Source organism: Perognathus longimembris, chromosome 23 (genome assembly GCF_023159225.1).
Source record: "Perognathus longimembris pacificus isolate PPM17 chromosome 23, ASM2315922v1, whole genome shotgun sequence".
Taxonomy (NCBI): domain Eukaryota; kingdom Metazoa; phylum Chordata; class Mammalia; order Rodentia; family Heteromyidae; genus Perognathus; species Perognathus longimembris.
In genome coordinates, this window is record NC_063183.1 from 17,602,418 (window position 1) to 17,617,843 (window position 15,426).

Sequence of the window (15,426 nt, forward strand, 5' to 3'; positions counted from 1 at the left end):
ACAGTGCTCAGGCCCTGAGTCCAAGCCCCAGGACTGGCCAAAAAAAAAAAAAAGAGTCTCATGGGCTTTCCGGCCTGGCTGGTTTTGAACTACAATCCTCAGATCAGCCTCCTGAGCAGCTAGGATGACAGGTGTGAGCCATAGGCACCGGCCGAGTATTCTATTTTAGGAAAAGGGTTGGGCTTCTGGGAGGACAAATGATTAGTGCAGAAGACAAATGGAAGTTCAAAGGCTCTAGCTAATAGTAGGCATAGAGCCATACTGTTAGATCAGTGTTCTCTCTAGAATTTATTTATTTATTCGTTTCTTTGGGCCAGTCCTGGGCCTTGAACTCTGGGCCTGGGCACTGTCCCCTAAGCTCCTTTTACTCAAGCCTAGCACTCTACCACTTGAGCCACAGCACCACTTCTGGCTTTTTCTGTGTATGTGGTGCTGAGGAATTGAACCCAGGGCTTCATGCATGCTAGGCGAGCATTCCACCAGATTCCACATTCCCAGCTCCCCCTCTCTAAATACTGGTCATGTTTCAGAGCCCTTGATCGGTCAGGTAAGGCCCACCGAATAACCCAGGTGCTCTTCTATGTGAAAAACAAAAACACTATAATGAGAATACTTGATCCTCAATGGATGACGGGCATTAGAGTTCAAGTCAAGACCAAGAGGGAACCCCCCTCCCCCCCAAAAAAAACCCCAAACCCAACCATACACCAAACCCAGGCTTCCCCTACCTAGCTCTGCTGTATCCTTTTCCTAAACAAACAAACAAACAAAACGAAGACAAGGAAGGAAGAAAAGAAAGAAAATATATCTGTATTGAGAGAACGATAAGCCAAAGTGCGTCTTTCTGGTTTTGTCCATATATACACATTGCACCATACATAAATAATTACATTGTAAAAATGACTCCATAATTACAAGTATAATATATCTTTCCATATAATATATAAAACTTTATATTAAATCTAGGTAGATGATATGGGGTGGGGGGGCGAGGGGCTCGTCCAGGGGGCGCCTCTGGGCCTGGAAGGTGGGGGGCGGAGGCGGCGGCGGCGGCGGTGATGGCGGCGGGCAGCTCGCTCTATCTGTGGTTGTGGAGCAGGACTTCCAGCCAGCAGGGACACGAGGTGATGAACTGTCTTGAGTAACAGGGCCCCCAGCCCTTGGCGAAGCTGATGCGGGCACTGTGGGGGTCGTAGGGGCCGTCGGTGGACTCGAACTCGGCACGCAGCAGCCCCGAGCGCTCAAAGTCAAACACCTTGATGGAATAGCCCGGCGGTACCTTGCGCACGACCAGGGTGCGGCCTCCGGGTGCATCCAGCGTCGGGGAGTTGACGAAGATGGGGTGCTCGCCCCGGTTGTAGGCCCACACGCCGTCGGGCTCCTTGCTGAGCACGATGCCGAAGCCGATCTTGCTGCGGGTGCGGCGCACGGCCTCGCTGCGCGGCTCCAGGTTGAGCTGGCCCAGGCAGAAGCCGCTGCCCTGAGGTAGGTCGTAGAAGATGCTCACGGCCTGCTCGCACACGGCGTAGAGGCGGCCCACCCGCGTCCGGTGCTCCCAGTACGCCACGCTGCACCAGTGGCTCGGCTTGCTGGCATCTGGAGACATGCTGGCGTCTGCGGGGGGCGGGGGAGAAGCAGGCACAGGTGAGGCGTGTTGCTGAGGAGGGGGACATCATGGTTTGCAGCTAGCCTGGTGGTGGTGGCGGCTCATGCCTGCCATCCCAGCTACTCAGCACAAGGCCGAGATCGGAGGATGGCGGTTCCAGGCCAGCTCGGGCGGCAGAGCCCAAGAGACACTTATCTCCAGTGAACCACCAGAAAAATGGAAGTGGAGCTGGGGCTCGGGTGGTAGAGCACTAGCCTTGAGCAAAAGCAGCTCAGGGACAGGGCGCAGGGCCCTGAGTTCAAGCCCCAAGACCAATGACCAAACCAACCAACAAACAAAAGATTTGCAACTGTGTGCAAGCACTGGCTCCGGGTCAGATCATCCTCTGGGAAGTTAGCACACAATGGGGGCATTAGAAGACACCCCCCCTTTTTTCCCCCTCCTTCCCAATCCCCATACACCCACACGAAGCAAAATGCAAGATGTACATAGAGCTGAGGTGCAGACATGAACCACATCAGATATGAGCGTTGAAATATCAGCAGGAGGGAGAGGTAAACACACATCTGCTAGGCTACCTCCTCGTCTGGGGACCCAAGATTTGGCCCAAGTGTATAGCTAGCTAGCAAAGCCTGGCCAGGATGTGAATGCCTTAGTCCAAACCTAGACTAAGGAGGATAAGAGGGAGAGGGTAAAGATTGCTTGGACCAATTTGCTCAGGGCCACCCTGGGCAACACAGTTCAGATCCCATCTCAAAAAAAAAAAAAAGGTTGTGCAGGTAGCTCTCACACTTGTAACCCTAGTTACTAAGGAAGCTGAGATCTGAGGATCTCAGTCCCAAGCCAGCCTGGGCAGGAAAGTTCATGAGACTCTGATCTCCAAACAAGAACCAAAAAGTTGGAAGTGGAGGTGTGCTCAGGTGGTTGAGCACCAGCCTTGGGCAAGAAACCTAAGGGATAGTACCTACACCCTGAGTTAAAATCCTTTTTACTTTTTTTTTTTTTTTTTTTTTGCCAGTCCTGGGGCTTGAACTCTGGGCCTGTGCACTATCCCTGGCTTCTTTTTGCTCAAGGCTAGCACTCTGCCACTTGAGCCACAGCGCCACTTCTGGCCGTTTTCTGTATATGTGGTGCTGAGGAATAGAACCCAGGGCTTCATGTATATGAGGCAAGTGCTCTTGCCACTAGGCCATATCCCCAGCCCCCCGAGTTAAAATCCTAGTACACACACACACATACACACAGAGTCCCCAACTACCCTTCCCCCTTGCCTCTACCTGAGCCGATTTCAAGCCACAAACAGGTTTTCCAGGAACTACAGACACCCTGTAGGAAAATAGTTGAGGCTCCCACAGTGCTTTGAGAATGAAATGCAAGCAAATCCCTATTTCTCTAAGGGTCTTGTGAGCACCAAGGTTTGTATGTTGCTCCTCTCCAGGCCTCAGTTTCCCCAATGGCTGGCAAAGGAATGTCCCAGACATTTCTTTTCTTTCTTTTTTTTTTTTTTTTTTTTGGCCAGTCCTGGGCCTTGGACTCAGGGTCTGAGCACCATCTCTGGCTTCTTCCCGCTCAAGGCTAGCACTCTGCCACCTGAGCCACAGCGCCCCTTCTGGCCATTTTCCATATATGTGGTGCTGGGGAATCGAACCGAGAGCTTCATGTGTAGGAGGCAAGCGCTCTTGCCACTAGGCCATATTCCCAGCCCCCAGACATTTCTGAAAGGCAATCTCAATTCCATCTCGGGCCATCTCTGCACGCGTGGAAACTATGTGGCCTGATCTTGCCTGGGCCGGCCTTTCAGACTGATGGCTGTGATACCCTATCTTCCTTTTGGGCTCATGTGGTTTTGAGCGGCGGATGGGCGGGTATCAGTGACCCGGGGGTAGGGGGCACACAGGAAGGCGTGGGCTAGAGACCTGGTGAGAACTTACACTCCAGCTACCTCCAGGAAAGTGAATGCCCAGCTAAGCGGAGGGAGACATTTCCTTCATGCCAGCCTGGGGAGCCAGCCCTAGGCCTTTATCCCTGTTCTGTTTCAAAGCCAAGAGCAGCAGCGGGCAGGGCCCAGGCCCCAGGAATGCACCCTTGCCCTCTGCTTGGCATTGAGACGGCCGAGATCTGTTGGGGAAATCATGCTTCACACCGGTCCCAAGCTCCTATCGTTTGCATCCCAGGCTTCACTCCAGCCCCTCGGCTTCCCGTGGGTAAACAGGGGGAGGAGAGTGAGACGCCTTGCTCCCTGCCCGAGATGGGCATCGCACCCCTTAGCCATCGGGCGCTGGGCCAGTCCCAGCAGGGGCAGCGGAACAGCCACATCCTGAGCTCCGGTAGACTATCCAACTGGCACAGGTCTGGGAGACCTGAGGGCCAGGAGGGCAGTGCCACGCCAGCCTGGCCCTGTTCAGCAGGCAAAGACTTCTTCAGCAGTCCAGGCTCGGTACCCAGGGTGAGGGCGGTGGGTGCTGCCAAACGGAGGCCCAGGGCACATACTAGAGGATAACGGGACTGGGAATCCAGAGTCCAAGAACGTCAGGCAAGTGCATTACCACTGAGCTACACCAAATCACTTCTTTAACTGGAGATAAACATCTCAAGGACTTTTCCTGCCTGTGCTGGATTCAAACCATGATCCTCAGATAGATCTCAGCCTCCTGAGTAGCAAGGATGACCGGCGTGAGGCACAGGCACCTGTTGAGGTAAGGCTATTGTCTTCTTTGCCCTTCACAGGCAAGAGTGGCAAAGGCACCCCCAAACGAAAGCACCCCAACTACCTCCTCGCTTGGGACCTGCAGTGACAGAGCTCACCGAGTGAAGGACGGAAAGGAGCCAATGGAACAAGCCCCGCTGCTCACGCCTGTCATCCCAGCTACTCAGGGGGACTGAGATCTGGGCACCTCCATTCAAGTCAGCCCAGGCAGAGAAGTCGGTAAGACTCTTATCCCTAATTAACCACCCAAAGACCAGAAGTGGATGTGTGGCTCAAATGGTAGCGCATCAAGATGTGAGCGCAAAAAGCCAAGAAAGAGTGTGAGGTCCTTGAGTTCAAGTCCCAGTATTGGTGTGTACACACACACACACACACACACACACACCCCAGGTAGGTCCACTCTGATTTTCCAATTTGTGGCTGATACTAGTTGCGCGCTTTCTGTAACACAGCAGTGGAGGAGGAAAGAGATGCCCCTGAGGCCAAAGATCGAAAGATACCCCCCCCCCCCAATTACCCCATGTCTCTCCTGTACAGCCCAGGCTGCCGTTGTGCGTGCAAGGGGACAGTCTCTCCTAGAAGGATCTTTTCCTCGTCAGGGCTCCAAGGCGGCGGTCCCGCCATCTCCCACAGCCATCAGCCTAATTAAGAACCAGCTCTTTAATTGCAGATAAATACTGGGGAGTCAGACTTGAGTGAACAACATCAAAGATGACCGAGCCCTGACCGAAACTCCCGCACACAACCCCCTGCTCAGGGTCTGGCCTAGTTCCCAGCCAGACTCTGAGTCCCCTGGAAACTTCAGCAGGGTGGGGGGTGGGGAGGAGAGATGTCCTGCCTTCCAGCCTGGCCTGCAGGTCACCTCCCCTTTTTTTTTTTTTTTTTATGTATTTATTTAGTGCCGGTTCTGGGGCTTGAACTTCAGGGTCTGGGCACTGTCCCCGAGTTTCTATCACTCTACCACCGGAGCCTCGGCTCTACTCCCTGCTGACTGCTACTTAATTGGAGATAAGAGTCCTCCGGACTTTCCTGGCTGGGCTGGTTGGGAACTGTGAGCCTCAGATCTCTGTCTCCTGAGGTAGGGTTATCGGTGTGAACCACCGGCAGTGGAGGAGACAAATTTCTTAGTAGGGAAAGCTTTTGAAGGTGACAGAGAGCACCAAAGGGAGAGAGGCAGGTGTGGCTCAGAGGTAGCATGCCGGCTTAGCATGTTCAAGGCCCTGGGTTCCATCCTCAGGACAGAGGTGGGGGGTGGGGGGGCGGTGGAGAGACAGATCGGAACAGTGAGCACCCCGGGTAGTGGAAATGGATACATAAATACCAGAGCACCTGCCTAGATAGCTTGGGACCCCGCCTTCAAACTCCAGTGCCGCCATCACTCAGTGGTATAGTTCACCACTGGCACGCTGCCGTTGTTAAGTTGCCTCCATAGGCCTTCAAGTGGCCCCTAGCACCTTCCGGAGGCACCCACATTCCTGCCAGCAGAGGGTGGTGGCTGCCTGTCCAGGACAACCCCCACAAAGGCTTCTTTCCGGCACAGAGGGGCCCTCCTCCGCGCCCAACCAGGGTGCCCAGAGCCCAACATGTAATTTTGTGGGGGTCTGATTCCTCCACACACATCTCCCGCCCCCCCCCGCCCCCCAACTCCGGGGAGCTGGCTGCAGCCTGGGGGAGGCAGGGAGAGCCCAAATCCCAAGAAAAGCCTTTAACTTCTCTGAATCAGCAGTTTTCTGTCAAAACAAAGGGCAGGATGGTTCCTGGCCCCCCCCCAACCTCCCCCGCAACCCCTCTCCTCCTATGGGCTGAGCACCATAGCCCAATCACCCTGCAACTAGTTTTGCTGGGCCTCCCCAGGCCCCAAAGGACCCAGAGACACCCACCGCCCCCGGTTGTTTAAGGCACAAAGGATTAAACAGCATGGGGCGAGGGGCCCTCTGGGTCTCTGGGGGCTGGCTTGTGGTCACCCTCCTTCTCTTTGTGGGGCCTTACACTCAACAGTGCCACAGCAACTTCCCTGCCTCTCCCAGGCCTGGCCAGACCTGTTCAGCCACCCAGCAGTGAGCTGGAGACCAGAACCAATGGGCCCAGCTCCCAGAGAAACGTTGTGGTCTCTCAGACCAGAAAGGCTAAGTCACTTTCTCAAAGCAAACTGGGACAGGGCTGGAGAGGAGCTTAGCACTTGCCCTAAGTGTCTGTGTGTGCACGCGCGCGTGCGCGCACGTATGTGCACGCTCGTGTGTGATTATGTGCACACTCGCACCATGTGCTGGTCCTGGGCCTTGAGCTCAGGGCCTTGTGCACTGTCCCTTAGTCTTTTCACTCAAGGCTAGTGCTCTGCCACTTGAGCCACAGCTCCACTTCTAGGTTTCAGTGCTTTTAATTGAAGACCTGAGTCTCAGACTCTCCTGCCTCGAACCTCAGACCCTCCGGAGTAGCTAGGATTAAAGGCGTGAGTATTTCTGCCTGAGTTGCTCTGAACAGTTTCCATAACTGTGCAGAGCCTGCCCCTCTCTCTCTGCTCCTGGAAAATGCCTTTCTCCTGTCCCATGTCATGCCTGTGGCTTCAAGCCTCCCCATCCAACCGAAGGCTTGTCGTTTGTGGCTCCCGGGCCTAGTCCTGCCTCTGGTTAACCTCCACTCCACCCCCCTCCTCTCACCACCCCCCCTTCAAAGCCCGGTTTTTGCCCCAAGAGACAAATAGTTTCTGTTATCAAACTTCCACTTCACTCTCCTTTTGTTCCAGGCTGCAGAAATGGCTGCAAAGTTTGCAGCCAGCCTAGAGCTGCAGCGTTAATTACAGGGCTTGCTTCTCCGGGTGGGGAGGGGAAGGCCAGCCCGGGCAGGATGGAATGCTCACAGCCCATGCGAACAAACAAACCAATGAGCGAACGGATCGGTTGGTCATTAAGAGCGAGCCCCAACAGCTTAACAGGAGCTGAGCGCCGTCCAGAAGTGGCCCAGCGGACAGGAGTCGTTTTTCCCCCCACCTTTCCATTGGCTCCCGCCCACCTCCACAGCCCCCACCGCAGCCCAGCACCTCTGGCTCCAGGAGGAAGCCAGGCTTCCAAGAGGAAGTTCCTCATCGGTCATTATATCACGGGCGGTCTGGCCACGGAGGCTGCCACCCGTACTGGCTCCAGCTCAGGGGAGGGACTCGATCCTCAAGTATTTCCCTGCCCGGGGCCTCAGTTTCCCAAGCTGTCAAACGGGAGGATGTGCAGTGAGTGGTTATTTCATCATCGAGGCATGGGGATCAATCAGAGCATCAAATGATGCAGGGCTGGAACCCCAATAACTTCACAGCTACCCTTTGTCTTTTCATTGGTGTATTTACTATTGTGTACTAGTACTGGGGCTTGAACTCAGGTCCTGGCTTGAGCCACCCTTTCCACATTTGCCTTTTCGGTAGTTACTTGGAGAGGAAAGTCCCACAGACTTTCCTGCCCCGGCTGGCTTTGAACTTGGATCCTCAGGGCTTGTTTTCTGAGTAGCTGAGGTCACAGAGTCACCAGCAACCACACTGCTATCTGGTTCTATCACAGAACCAATTTCATGCAGGCCCTCTGATGCAGGCAGACTAAGTCCCACCCCCCCCAGAACCATCCAACCCAACCACTCCAGAGGGCAGGGCACCTGGGGCCCTGGTGCTTCTTCCCCATCCCTCTCCCTGCCTGACACCTGCAGCACCTACCTGCCTACGAGGCATTCAGACTGACTTGGGATCCAGGCCCTGGGACAGGTCCACAGCTTTTGATGTACACCCCTGAAAAAGCCACGAGCCAATGGGGCCCCAAACAGCTAGAGAGGGGAAAGCTGGCCTCAGAATCATCCCCTCTACCTGCTGAGTGAGGCTCACACACCAAAGACACCCCAACGCCTGGCAGCCTAAAAAGAAAAGAGCACCTAGCACACTGGGGGGGGGGGGGGAGGGGGCAGGGCAGGAAAAGGTGAGTTGTGAGGCAAAGAGAAAGCAAGATAAGCAGCTTTAAGAAACCAGTCTAGGTTTGGAGGGAAAAAAAAAATCAGTTTCCAAAACAAAAGGCTCTGAACTTTGTTCCCATTCCAAGGCCTCTTTTTGTCTTATCCCAGTCAGATGTGGAGTGTGCTTGTTTGTTTTCTTATGCAGAGACCACCAGGGGTGGGGGAAGCCGAACTTTCTCAGAGAATGCTAGAATCTAGGGCTGGGGACCCTTCCCCCCCCCCCTTCAGGCTTGCCAGTGGCTCAGGCCTGCCACCCTAGCCACTCAGGAGGCTGAGCTCTGAGGACAGAGTTCGAAGTCAGCTCAGGCAGGCACGTCTGTGAGACTTAACTGAACGCTCAGTAAACAGACACCCTTTGCTGGTCTTCAGGGTTCTTGTGCCTCCATCAGGCTGAGCCTGGTTTCCAGCTCCACCTTTCAGTACCCATAATTCACAGACTCAATTCTCCCACAGCAAACAAAATCAGCCACTGGGGGTTTCAATGGGGACAGGGGCGCAGAAGCTCAACCGGGGCAGAAAGCACTTGCTTCAAATCCCCACACTGCCTTTATACCTGCGCTGAATGAAGAACGGCTTCATTTTTCTTTGATTTCCCCAAAGCAACCTGAGTTTTACTGGCTAACCCTCCTTCCTTAGACACTGACCCAACATAAAGCCATAAAAGCCACCCTCAAGGCCTAGAAGCTGCTCTCCACCACGAGGCCATCTTGGCTCTCAGGAGCAGAAACTCACCTCTGCCACGGCCCCGCCCCCTTGCCTTGGCCCCGCCCCCTTGCCTTGGCCCCGCCCCTCCTCGCTCAGCACACACTCTCCAGGTCCGCCCCACTCTCTCTGCCCCAGAAGGCCCCGGATGGTCTTGGAAGCCCAGGTAGTGACCAGTGACCACATCTCACCAGTGCCAGGGACACCTACATCCTTTAGGAGTCTCAACCCCGTGAACATCTGGGCTCCTTATTCAAAAATGTGATTATCAATCCCAAGATGGCTAAAACAAAGCATAAAGTGGGGAGCACTTCGGAGCAGGGCCGGGGTGTGCTGAGCCCAGGTGGGGTTGTCCTGCTGGGTGGGGCTGGCTGCCTCAGGGAACACCCGGTTTAGTGGACCGAGGAGTCAGTGAAGGGTTAATGATCCGTGGGAAGAGCCTGTGGGAAAGGTCCCAAAACACATTCTTGAAAAAGGCACCGTGGCGTGTGCCAGAGACGCACGCTTGTAATCCTAGCTGTTGAGGAAGACCTGAAGGATTGTGGTTCAAAGCCAGCCTTCAATCTTCTCAGGACTATTTCCAAAATAACCAACACAAAGTCAGGCTGGAGGCCTGGCTCAGGTGGTATAGCACTAGCTAAGCAAGCAAGCAGGTCAGCAGAGCATTGGTGAGGCACTGAGCTAAACACCGGTATCTGTGAGGGGAAAAAACCCCCAAAACCTGGAGTTGGAGACGCACGCTGTAGTCCTAGCAACTCAGGAGGCTGAGAAATGAGGATCACAGTTCAAAGTCACTCTGGGAGGACAAATCTGTGAGGCTCATTTATATCTCCAATTAACCAGAATAAGAGCACCCAGAAGAAGAGCTGTGGCTCAAGTGGTAGAGTGCCAGCCTTGTGTGAAAAAGCCACGTGAGAGTGTGAGGACCTGAGTTCAAGACCTAGTACAAGCACAAAATAAGAGAGAGAGGGAGGGAGGAACGGAAGGAGGGAGGGAGAGAAGGGAGGAAGGAAGGAAAAGAGGGGGAGGGAGGAAGGATGGACAGGCAAGGCAAAGCCAAGCCAAGCCAAAGGTCCAAGAACAATACTGAACTCACTGGACTGATGATGCCATCAAGACCCAGCCCAGGCAGAACAATCTAAAGAGACTTGATCTCCAATTAACCAGCAAAACAAAACAAAACTGGAAGCAGAGGGGTGGCTCAAGTGGTAGAGCGCCAGTTTTGAGAAGTCTCCCCATAGTATCAGCCAAGGGTCACCTGATACCTCCCCGTTAAACATGCTTGCTGTCAGACGGCCTGCAAATCAAATACACCTGCCTTGATGTACACTAAAGATGCAGTTCCGGCTAAACACCCCAACAATGCACTCCATTTGAAGACAGCTCTTCCATGAAATTCTCCCCTTTAAAAATATCCTTTTGTAACAAAGATACGCCATCCACGCCTCTTGGTGAATGCAGACTTCAGCATGCTGGATTTTCTTCAAGCCAGCCTTGCCTGAATCATTCTCCTGTAGTTCTGGAATAAAGAGGAGTGCTTTATAATAAGCAAAAAGCTAATATTGACTGGAGAGATCATTACTCCACCATTAAATACTGGTGTTTGCTGTAGAGAATGCAGTAATGTGAGATTTCCACGTTCCCTTTAAAAAGCCTGCAGAAGTGACCTGTCTACCTGTCTACTGTGGGTGGCAGGACTACTGGGCAGGTGACTCAACGCTGCTGGGCACTGTGCATGCCCAGATTCTGTGCTCTCTGCACAGGCCTGGCATGTTTGATGCACAGGTACGAGGGAGCCAATCAATTCCTCAGTCCTCCCAGCAAAGTCCAGAGTGATCCCCCCATCCGCACATCTAGCTTTCAGGGCAGAAGGAGGCCAGATGAGTTCTCTATAGCCTTGCTAGCCCCTCCAAAAAGGGGAGCTCCATGTTAGTGCGGGTGGTGTTAGACACTGTTTCTAGCTGTGGAGGGGTCCCCACGACCCAAATCCAGGCACAAATGACCCCCTCATCTGAGGTTCTAGAATACAAGGCTCAGAAAAGCCAGGTGCCCATGGCTCATTCCTGTAATCTTAGCTACTCAGGAGGCTGAGATCTGAGGACTGAGGTTCAAAGCCAGCGAGGGCAGGAAAGTCTGCAAGCCTCATATCCAATTAGCCACCAAAAAGCCAGAAGTGGAGGTATGGCTCAAGTGGTAGGGCACCACCAGCCTTGAGTGAAACAGTGAAGCAAAAAAGGCAAGGCCCCGAGTGTACATCAAGGCAGGTGTATTTGACTTGCAGGCCGTGTCACAGCAAGCATCCGAGGATCTGTGTTTAACAGGGAGGTATCCGGGACCATGCCCAGGCTCTGAGTTCAAGCCCCAGGATCAGTGTGCATGTGTGTGTGTACACACACACAAAAGAGAGAGAGAGACAACGGGGAAAGAAAGCAAAGCCCTCGTCCCAAGTCAGACCCAAACTGAAATGCAGAGCGGCCGACTACAACTTCCAGCGAGTCAAGTTCTAGCCTGTACTAAGTTCCAACAGGCAGCCAGCCAGTAGAATCCCTTGTCCCAGAGGACTGCCATGGGTGTGACACGTACCTTCTCCACCAGACTGGCACCTGCCACCCTCCCTCCCTGTCCCGGCGAACACCAGAGGCCTCAGCGTCTACATTCCTCCTGCGCAGGCCCTAGTCAGCCCACCGAAAAGGATCCTGGGTAATTCAGCCCATAAATCATAGCCATTGTGAATTTCCCTCTTAGCCACAGGCCAAGTCACCCCTCTCTAACCCCCACCTCCCACCCGTCAGGCACCTACCTTTTTCTTTGTTCACTCTATCTGTCCAGCTCTGGCTGGCTGGGAGCCAGCTCTCAATTATTAATTAATCCGGCGGGAGGTGCAGGTTGCATTCCTGGCCACCTAACCACTTCCTCCTTGGTGGTGGTGGTGGTGGTGTGGGGGGGGAACCTTATGGGCCTGTAAAGCCTTTTTGGTTACATCTAGCAGCTCCCAACATCCCAGCCCTGTCCTGTGGCTACTGCTCCAAGACAGGAAGCTTCAAACCGGAGTTAAAAATAACAGCAGAAAACCCAAACGCCCAGAAGCCTCTTCTCCCAACTCACTCTGCAGTGCCAACGCCGCCATCCTAAGGCTGGGTGGGCTCTGTCTGGCTTGGGCTGCCTGGCCTGGAATGGGGGCTGTGCTCCCAGCCAGGCAGGGCTACATCAAGGGGGTCTGTGACGGTGGGGGGGGGGGGGCAATGAGGGCGGACTCTGCTCATTCCCCCTGGCCAGAAGAGTAACACCAAGCCTTAGGATAAAGCCCACACACATGATCCTGGCCTAACAACATCTGTTCACTCTGCCCTCTAGAAGAGAAAAAGCATCAGGCGGGCATTGGAGGCCTGGGAGGAAGAGGAGGAGAGTGTGACTCCTCTTTGTCGAGGTGGAAGAATCGAGGTGATTGGTTAGGCTAGGCACTGGTGGCTAACGTCTGTAATCTCAGATACTCAGGAGGCTGAGATCTGAGGATCCTGGTTTGAAGCCAGCTTGGGCAGGGAAAAAAAAAAGTCCATGGGACTCTAATCTTGAAATAAGCAGTGAAAAAGCCAGACGTGGAGTGGTGGTTCAAATGGTAGTGTGCCGCCTTAAAAAAAAAAGCCAAGGAAGAGTCTGAGGACCCAAGTTCAAGCCCCAGTGCCAACACACACACACACACACACACACACACACACACACACACACACACACACACACACACCCCTACCTGGGACTGAGCCATTAGAAGTACAGCTGTGGTTCAAATGGTAGAGGGCTAGCCTTGAGCAAAAAAAAAAAAAGCTAAGCGACAGTGCCTAGTGCCTAAGCCTGGGTTCAAGCCACAGTATTGGCAACGAAAGAAAAAAAGAAAGAAAGAAAGAGGGGGGAGGAAGGGAGGGAGGAAAGAAAGGAAGGAAGGAGAAAGGAAGGAAGAAAGAAGGAAGAAAAGAAAGAAAAAAGAAAACAAAGAAACTGGGTACTGGTGGCTAAGGCCTATAATCCTGGCTGCTCAGGAAACTTGAAATCTGAGGATCAAGGTTCAGAGGCAGCCTGGGCAGGAAAGTCTGTAAGACTTAAATCTCCAGTTAACCAGCAAAAAGCCAGAAGTAGAGCTGTGGCTTAAGTGGTAGAGTACTAGCCTTGAACAAAAGAGGGAGACCAGGGACACACCAAGGACAGAGCCCAGTCAGAGTTCAAGGCCCAGGACCAGCAGGGGGAAAAAAAAAAAAGTCATGAGCTGGGCACCAGTGGCTCATGCCTGTAATCCTAACTACTCAGAAGGCTGAAACCTGAGGATCATGGTTCAAAGCCTGTCGGTGGGACTCTTATCTCTAATAAAATACATTAAACAATAACAACAACAACAAAGCTGAAAGTGGAGCTACGGCTCAAATGCTAGCCTTGAGCAAGAAAAAAGCAGCTCAGGGATAGTGCCCAGGCCCTGAGTTCAAGTCCTAGGACCAGCAAAAAAAAAAAAAAAAAAAAAAGCAAGCAATGCATGGGGGTTCCTAAGCAAGAACCAACAGTGGTTACTGCTGCTAATGGCCACCAAGAGGCCTTCCCTCCCCATACACAGTCCAAGTACTCCAGCCTCACCTCACGGGGGGAGTCTAGGGAAGACCCATAGGTCTTGTGCTTTATCGACTCCACATGTATGTCTGCTTTTCATCAGAGTACACACATCTTTAATTTTTCGTGTGGTTACTGGGACTTGGACTCAGGGTCTTGAGTTCTATTACTCAGCATTTCCTGCCCAAGGCTAGCACTCTACCACTTGAGCCATAGCTCTACTTCTGGCTTGTTGTTGGCTAACTGGAGACTCAAGTCTGACAGACTTTCCTGCCCAGGCTGGCTTTGAACTTCAATCCTCAGATCTCAGTGTCCTGAGTAGCTAGGATGACAGGCGTGAGCTATGAGCACTTAGCCAGAAGACAAATCTTTCTAATGCTGATATTCTAGGAGAGAACGGCCACATTTGTCTTCCGTTCCCCCTATAACGGAGACTTCTGGATAAAGCCCGCACACTGCCAAGATAAATTATTGTGCATATACAATACCGTATCATTAATGAGGACTCCTCAACTCAAGAGTTTGCAATAATTCTCAAAGCAGCTGGATTGTAGTTTTTTTTTTTTAAGTTTTGATAAACACACGCAAAATATAAATAAGTTCAGGACAACTGTTTATCACGACTGACGCAGTATAAACAACATCCACACCAATGACACGCTAAGTTTATCTGTGCACTAAAGCCGGTCTCCAAATGACCTCTCCCAGGAAGTAGGACGGGTTAGCCTGGCAGGATGGCGTTTGAACAATCCCGAATCTGATTCTTGGACATTTCCTTTCCCACCGCCCCCCTCCATATTCCCCAAGACCCCCTGAGCTGGTGAGGAGAGACCCCAGGGTGAATCAGCAGCTCTAGGGTGACTGAGCCTCTCCACCAGCACTCTCACGAGTCACCAACTGCCCGGGAAACAGCAGCGCTTGGCTCTGCGTGCCACCTTCTTCTCTCTGTGCCCGGCCTCGCTTCTGAGGGCCTAGGGCCAGGGAACGATGCCAGCGGAGGCATTTCCACAGGAGAGGGCAGGGAGGCCCCCCCCCCCCACCGTGTGGAAACCCCTCAGGCATCAACTGTCCAAGGTCAACCAAGGTCCCCGGCGGGTGACTTAGAAGAAAAGTAGCCAAGCCCAGGGTGGTCTCAACAATGCAGGTGTGGCGAGGGGCCCCACAGATCAAGGGGGTGGGGGGAGGGGAAGGCGCACGAGATGGCCGGCAAGGCCACCGGCAGGCTCTGGGAAGCCATCAAGGCTGAGAGGTGCCTTGGTTTTGGCCGGAAAGTGACAAGACTACAAGGTCCCAAGAGAGGCAGGCAGGGGGCCAAGCTGGAAATACCACAGGCTGCTCCAGCTTGGGGAGCAGGCCTTGCCAAGTCGGGGAGACGGCCCTGACGGAGGACTGGCAGGTTCCGGCTGGGCATGTCCCTAAGGGCACAGAGTCAAGAGCAATCGCTGGTGTCTCAGGACACGTGGGGGATGGCGCGGAGCCAGGCAGACCGGGAGTCGCTGAGTCTCCCCAGGGTGCCCGGAGCCTGGCACTGCCCTGCAGCCTCCAACGTGAGGGAGGGCCCTTCAAGGGGCAGCTGACCCGGGCAGGGAGCCCAGCCGGGGACATTGCTCTCCTTCCATTTCCTATTTCCAGGGATGCTCAGCAGAGCCCAGTGGAGACCCTGTGGCAACCTTCCTTTCTGAGCGTTTTAGAATCTTCTGGCTCTCTTGAGCCCCTGATTATACCTTCTGGGGGATGGAAGGGGCCTCCTAGTGGATGCGGGGGCAGACAGTGGCCTCTCTGCGGCAGCCCTGGGAAAGCTCATCTTCTAGGGCAGGAAGCTGGTGTATTGCAGGGTACT

General features: G+C 53.6%; 1 protein-coding gene across 2 annotated transcripts in view; it reads right to left on the reverse strand.

Annotated features, from left to right (window-relative positions):
- Positions 1-786: 786 nt before the first annotated feature.
- Smad6 (SMAD family member 6) overlaps positions 787-15,426 on the reverse strand; it is a 66,705-nt gene continuing 52,065 nt past the window's right edge. For both annotated transcript variants that reach the window (XM_048332108.1, XM_048332107.1), the window contains one exon: positions 787-1,614. In XM_048332108.1, the coding sequence (XP_048188065.1) occupies positions 1,079-1,614 (536 nt within the window). In that variant the 3' untranslated portion in view covers positions 787-1,078. The remainder of the gene's footprint in view (positions 1,615-15,426) is intronic.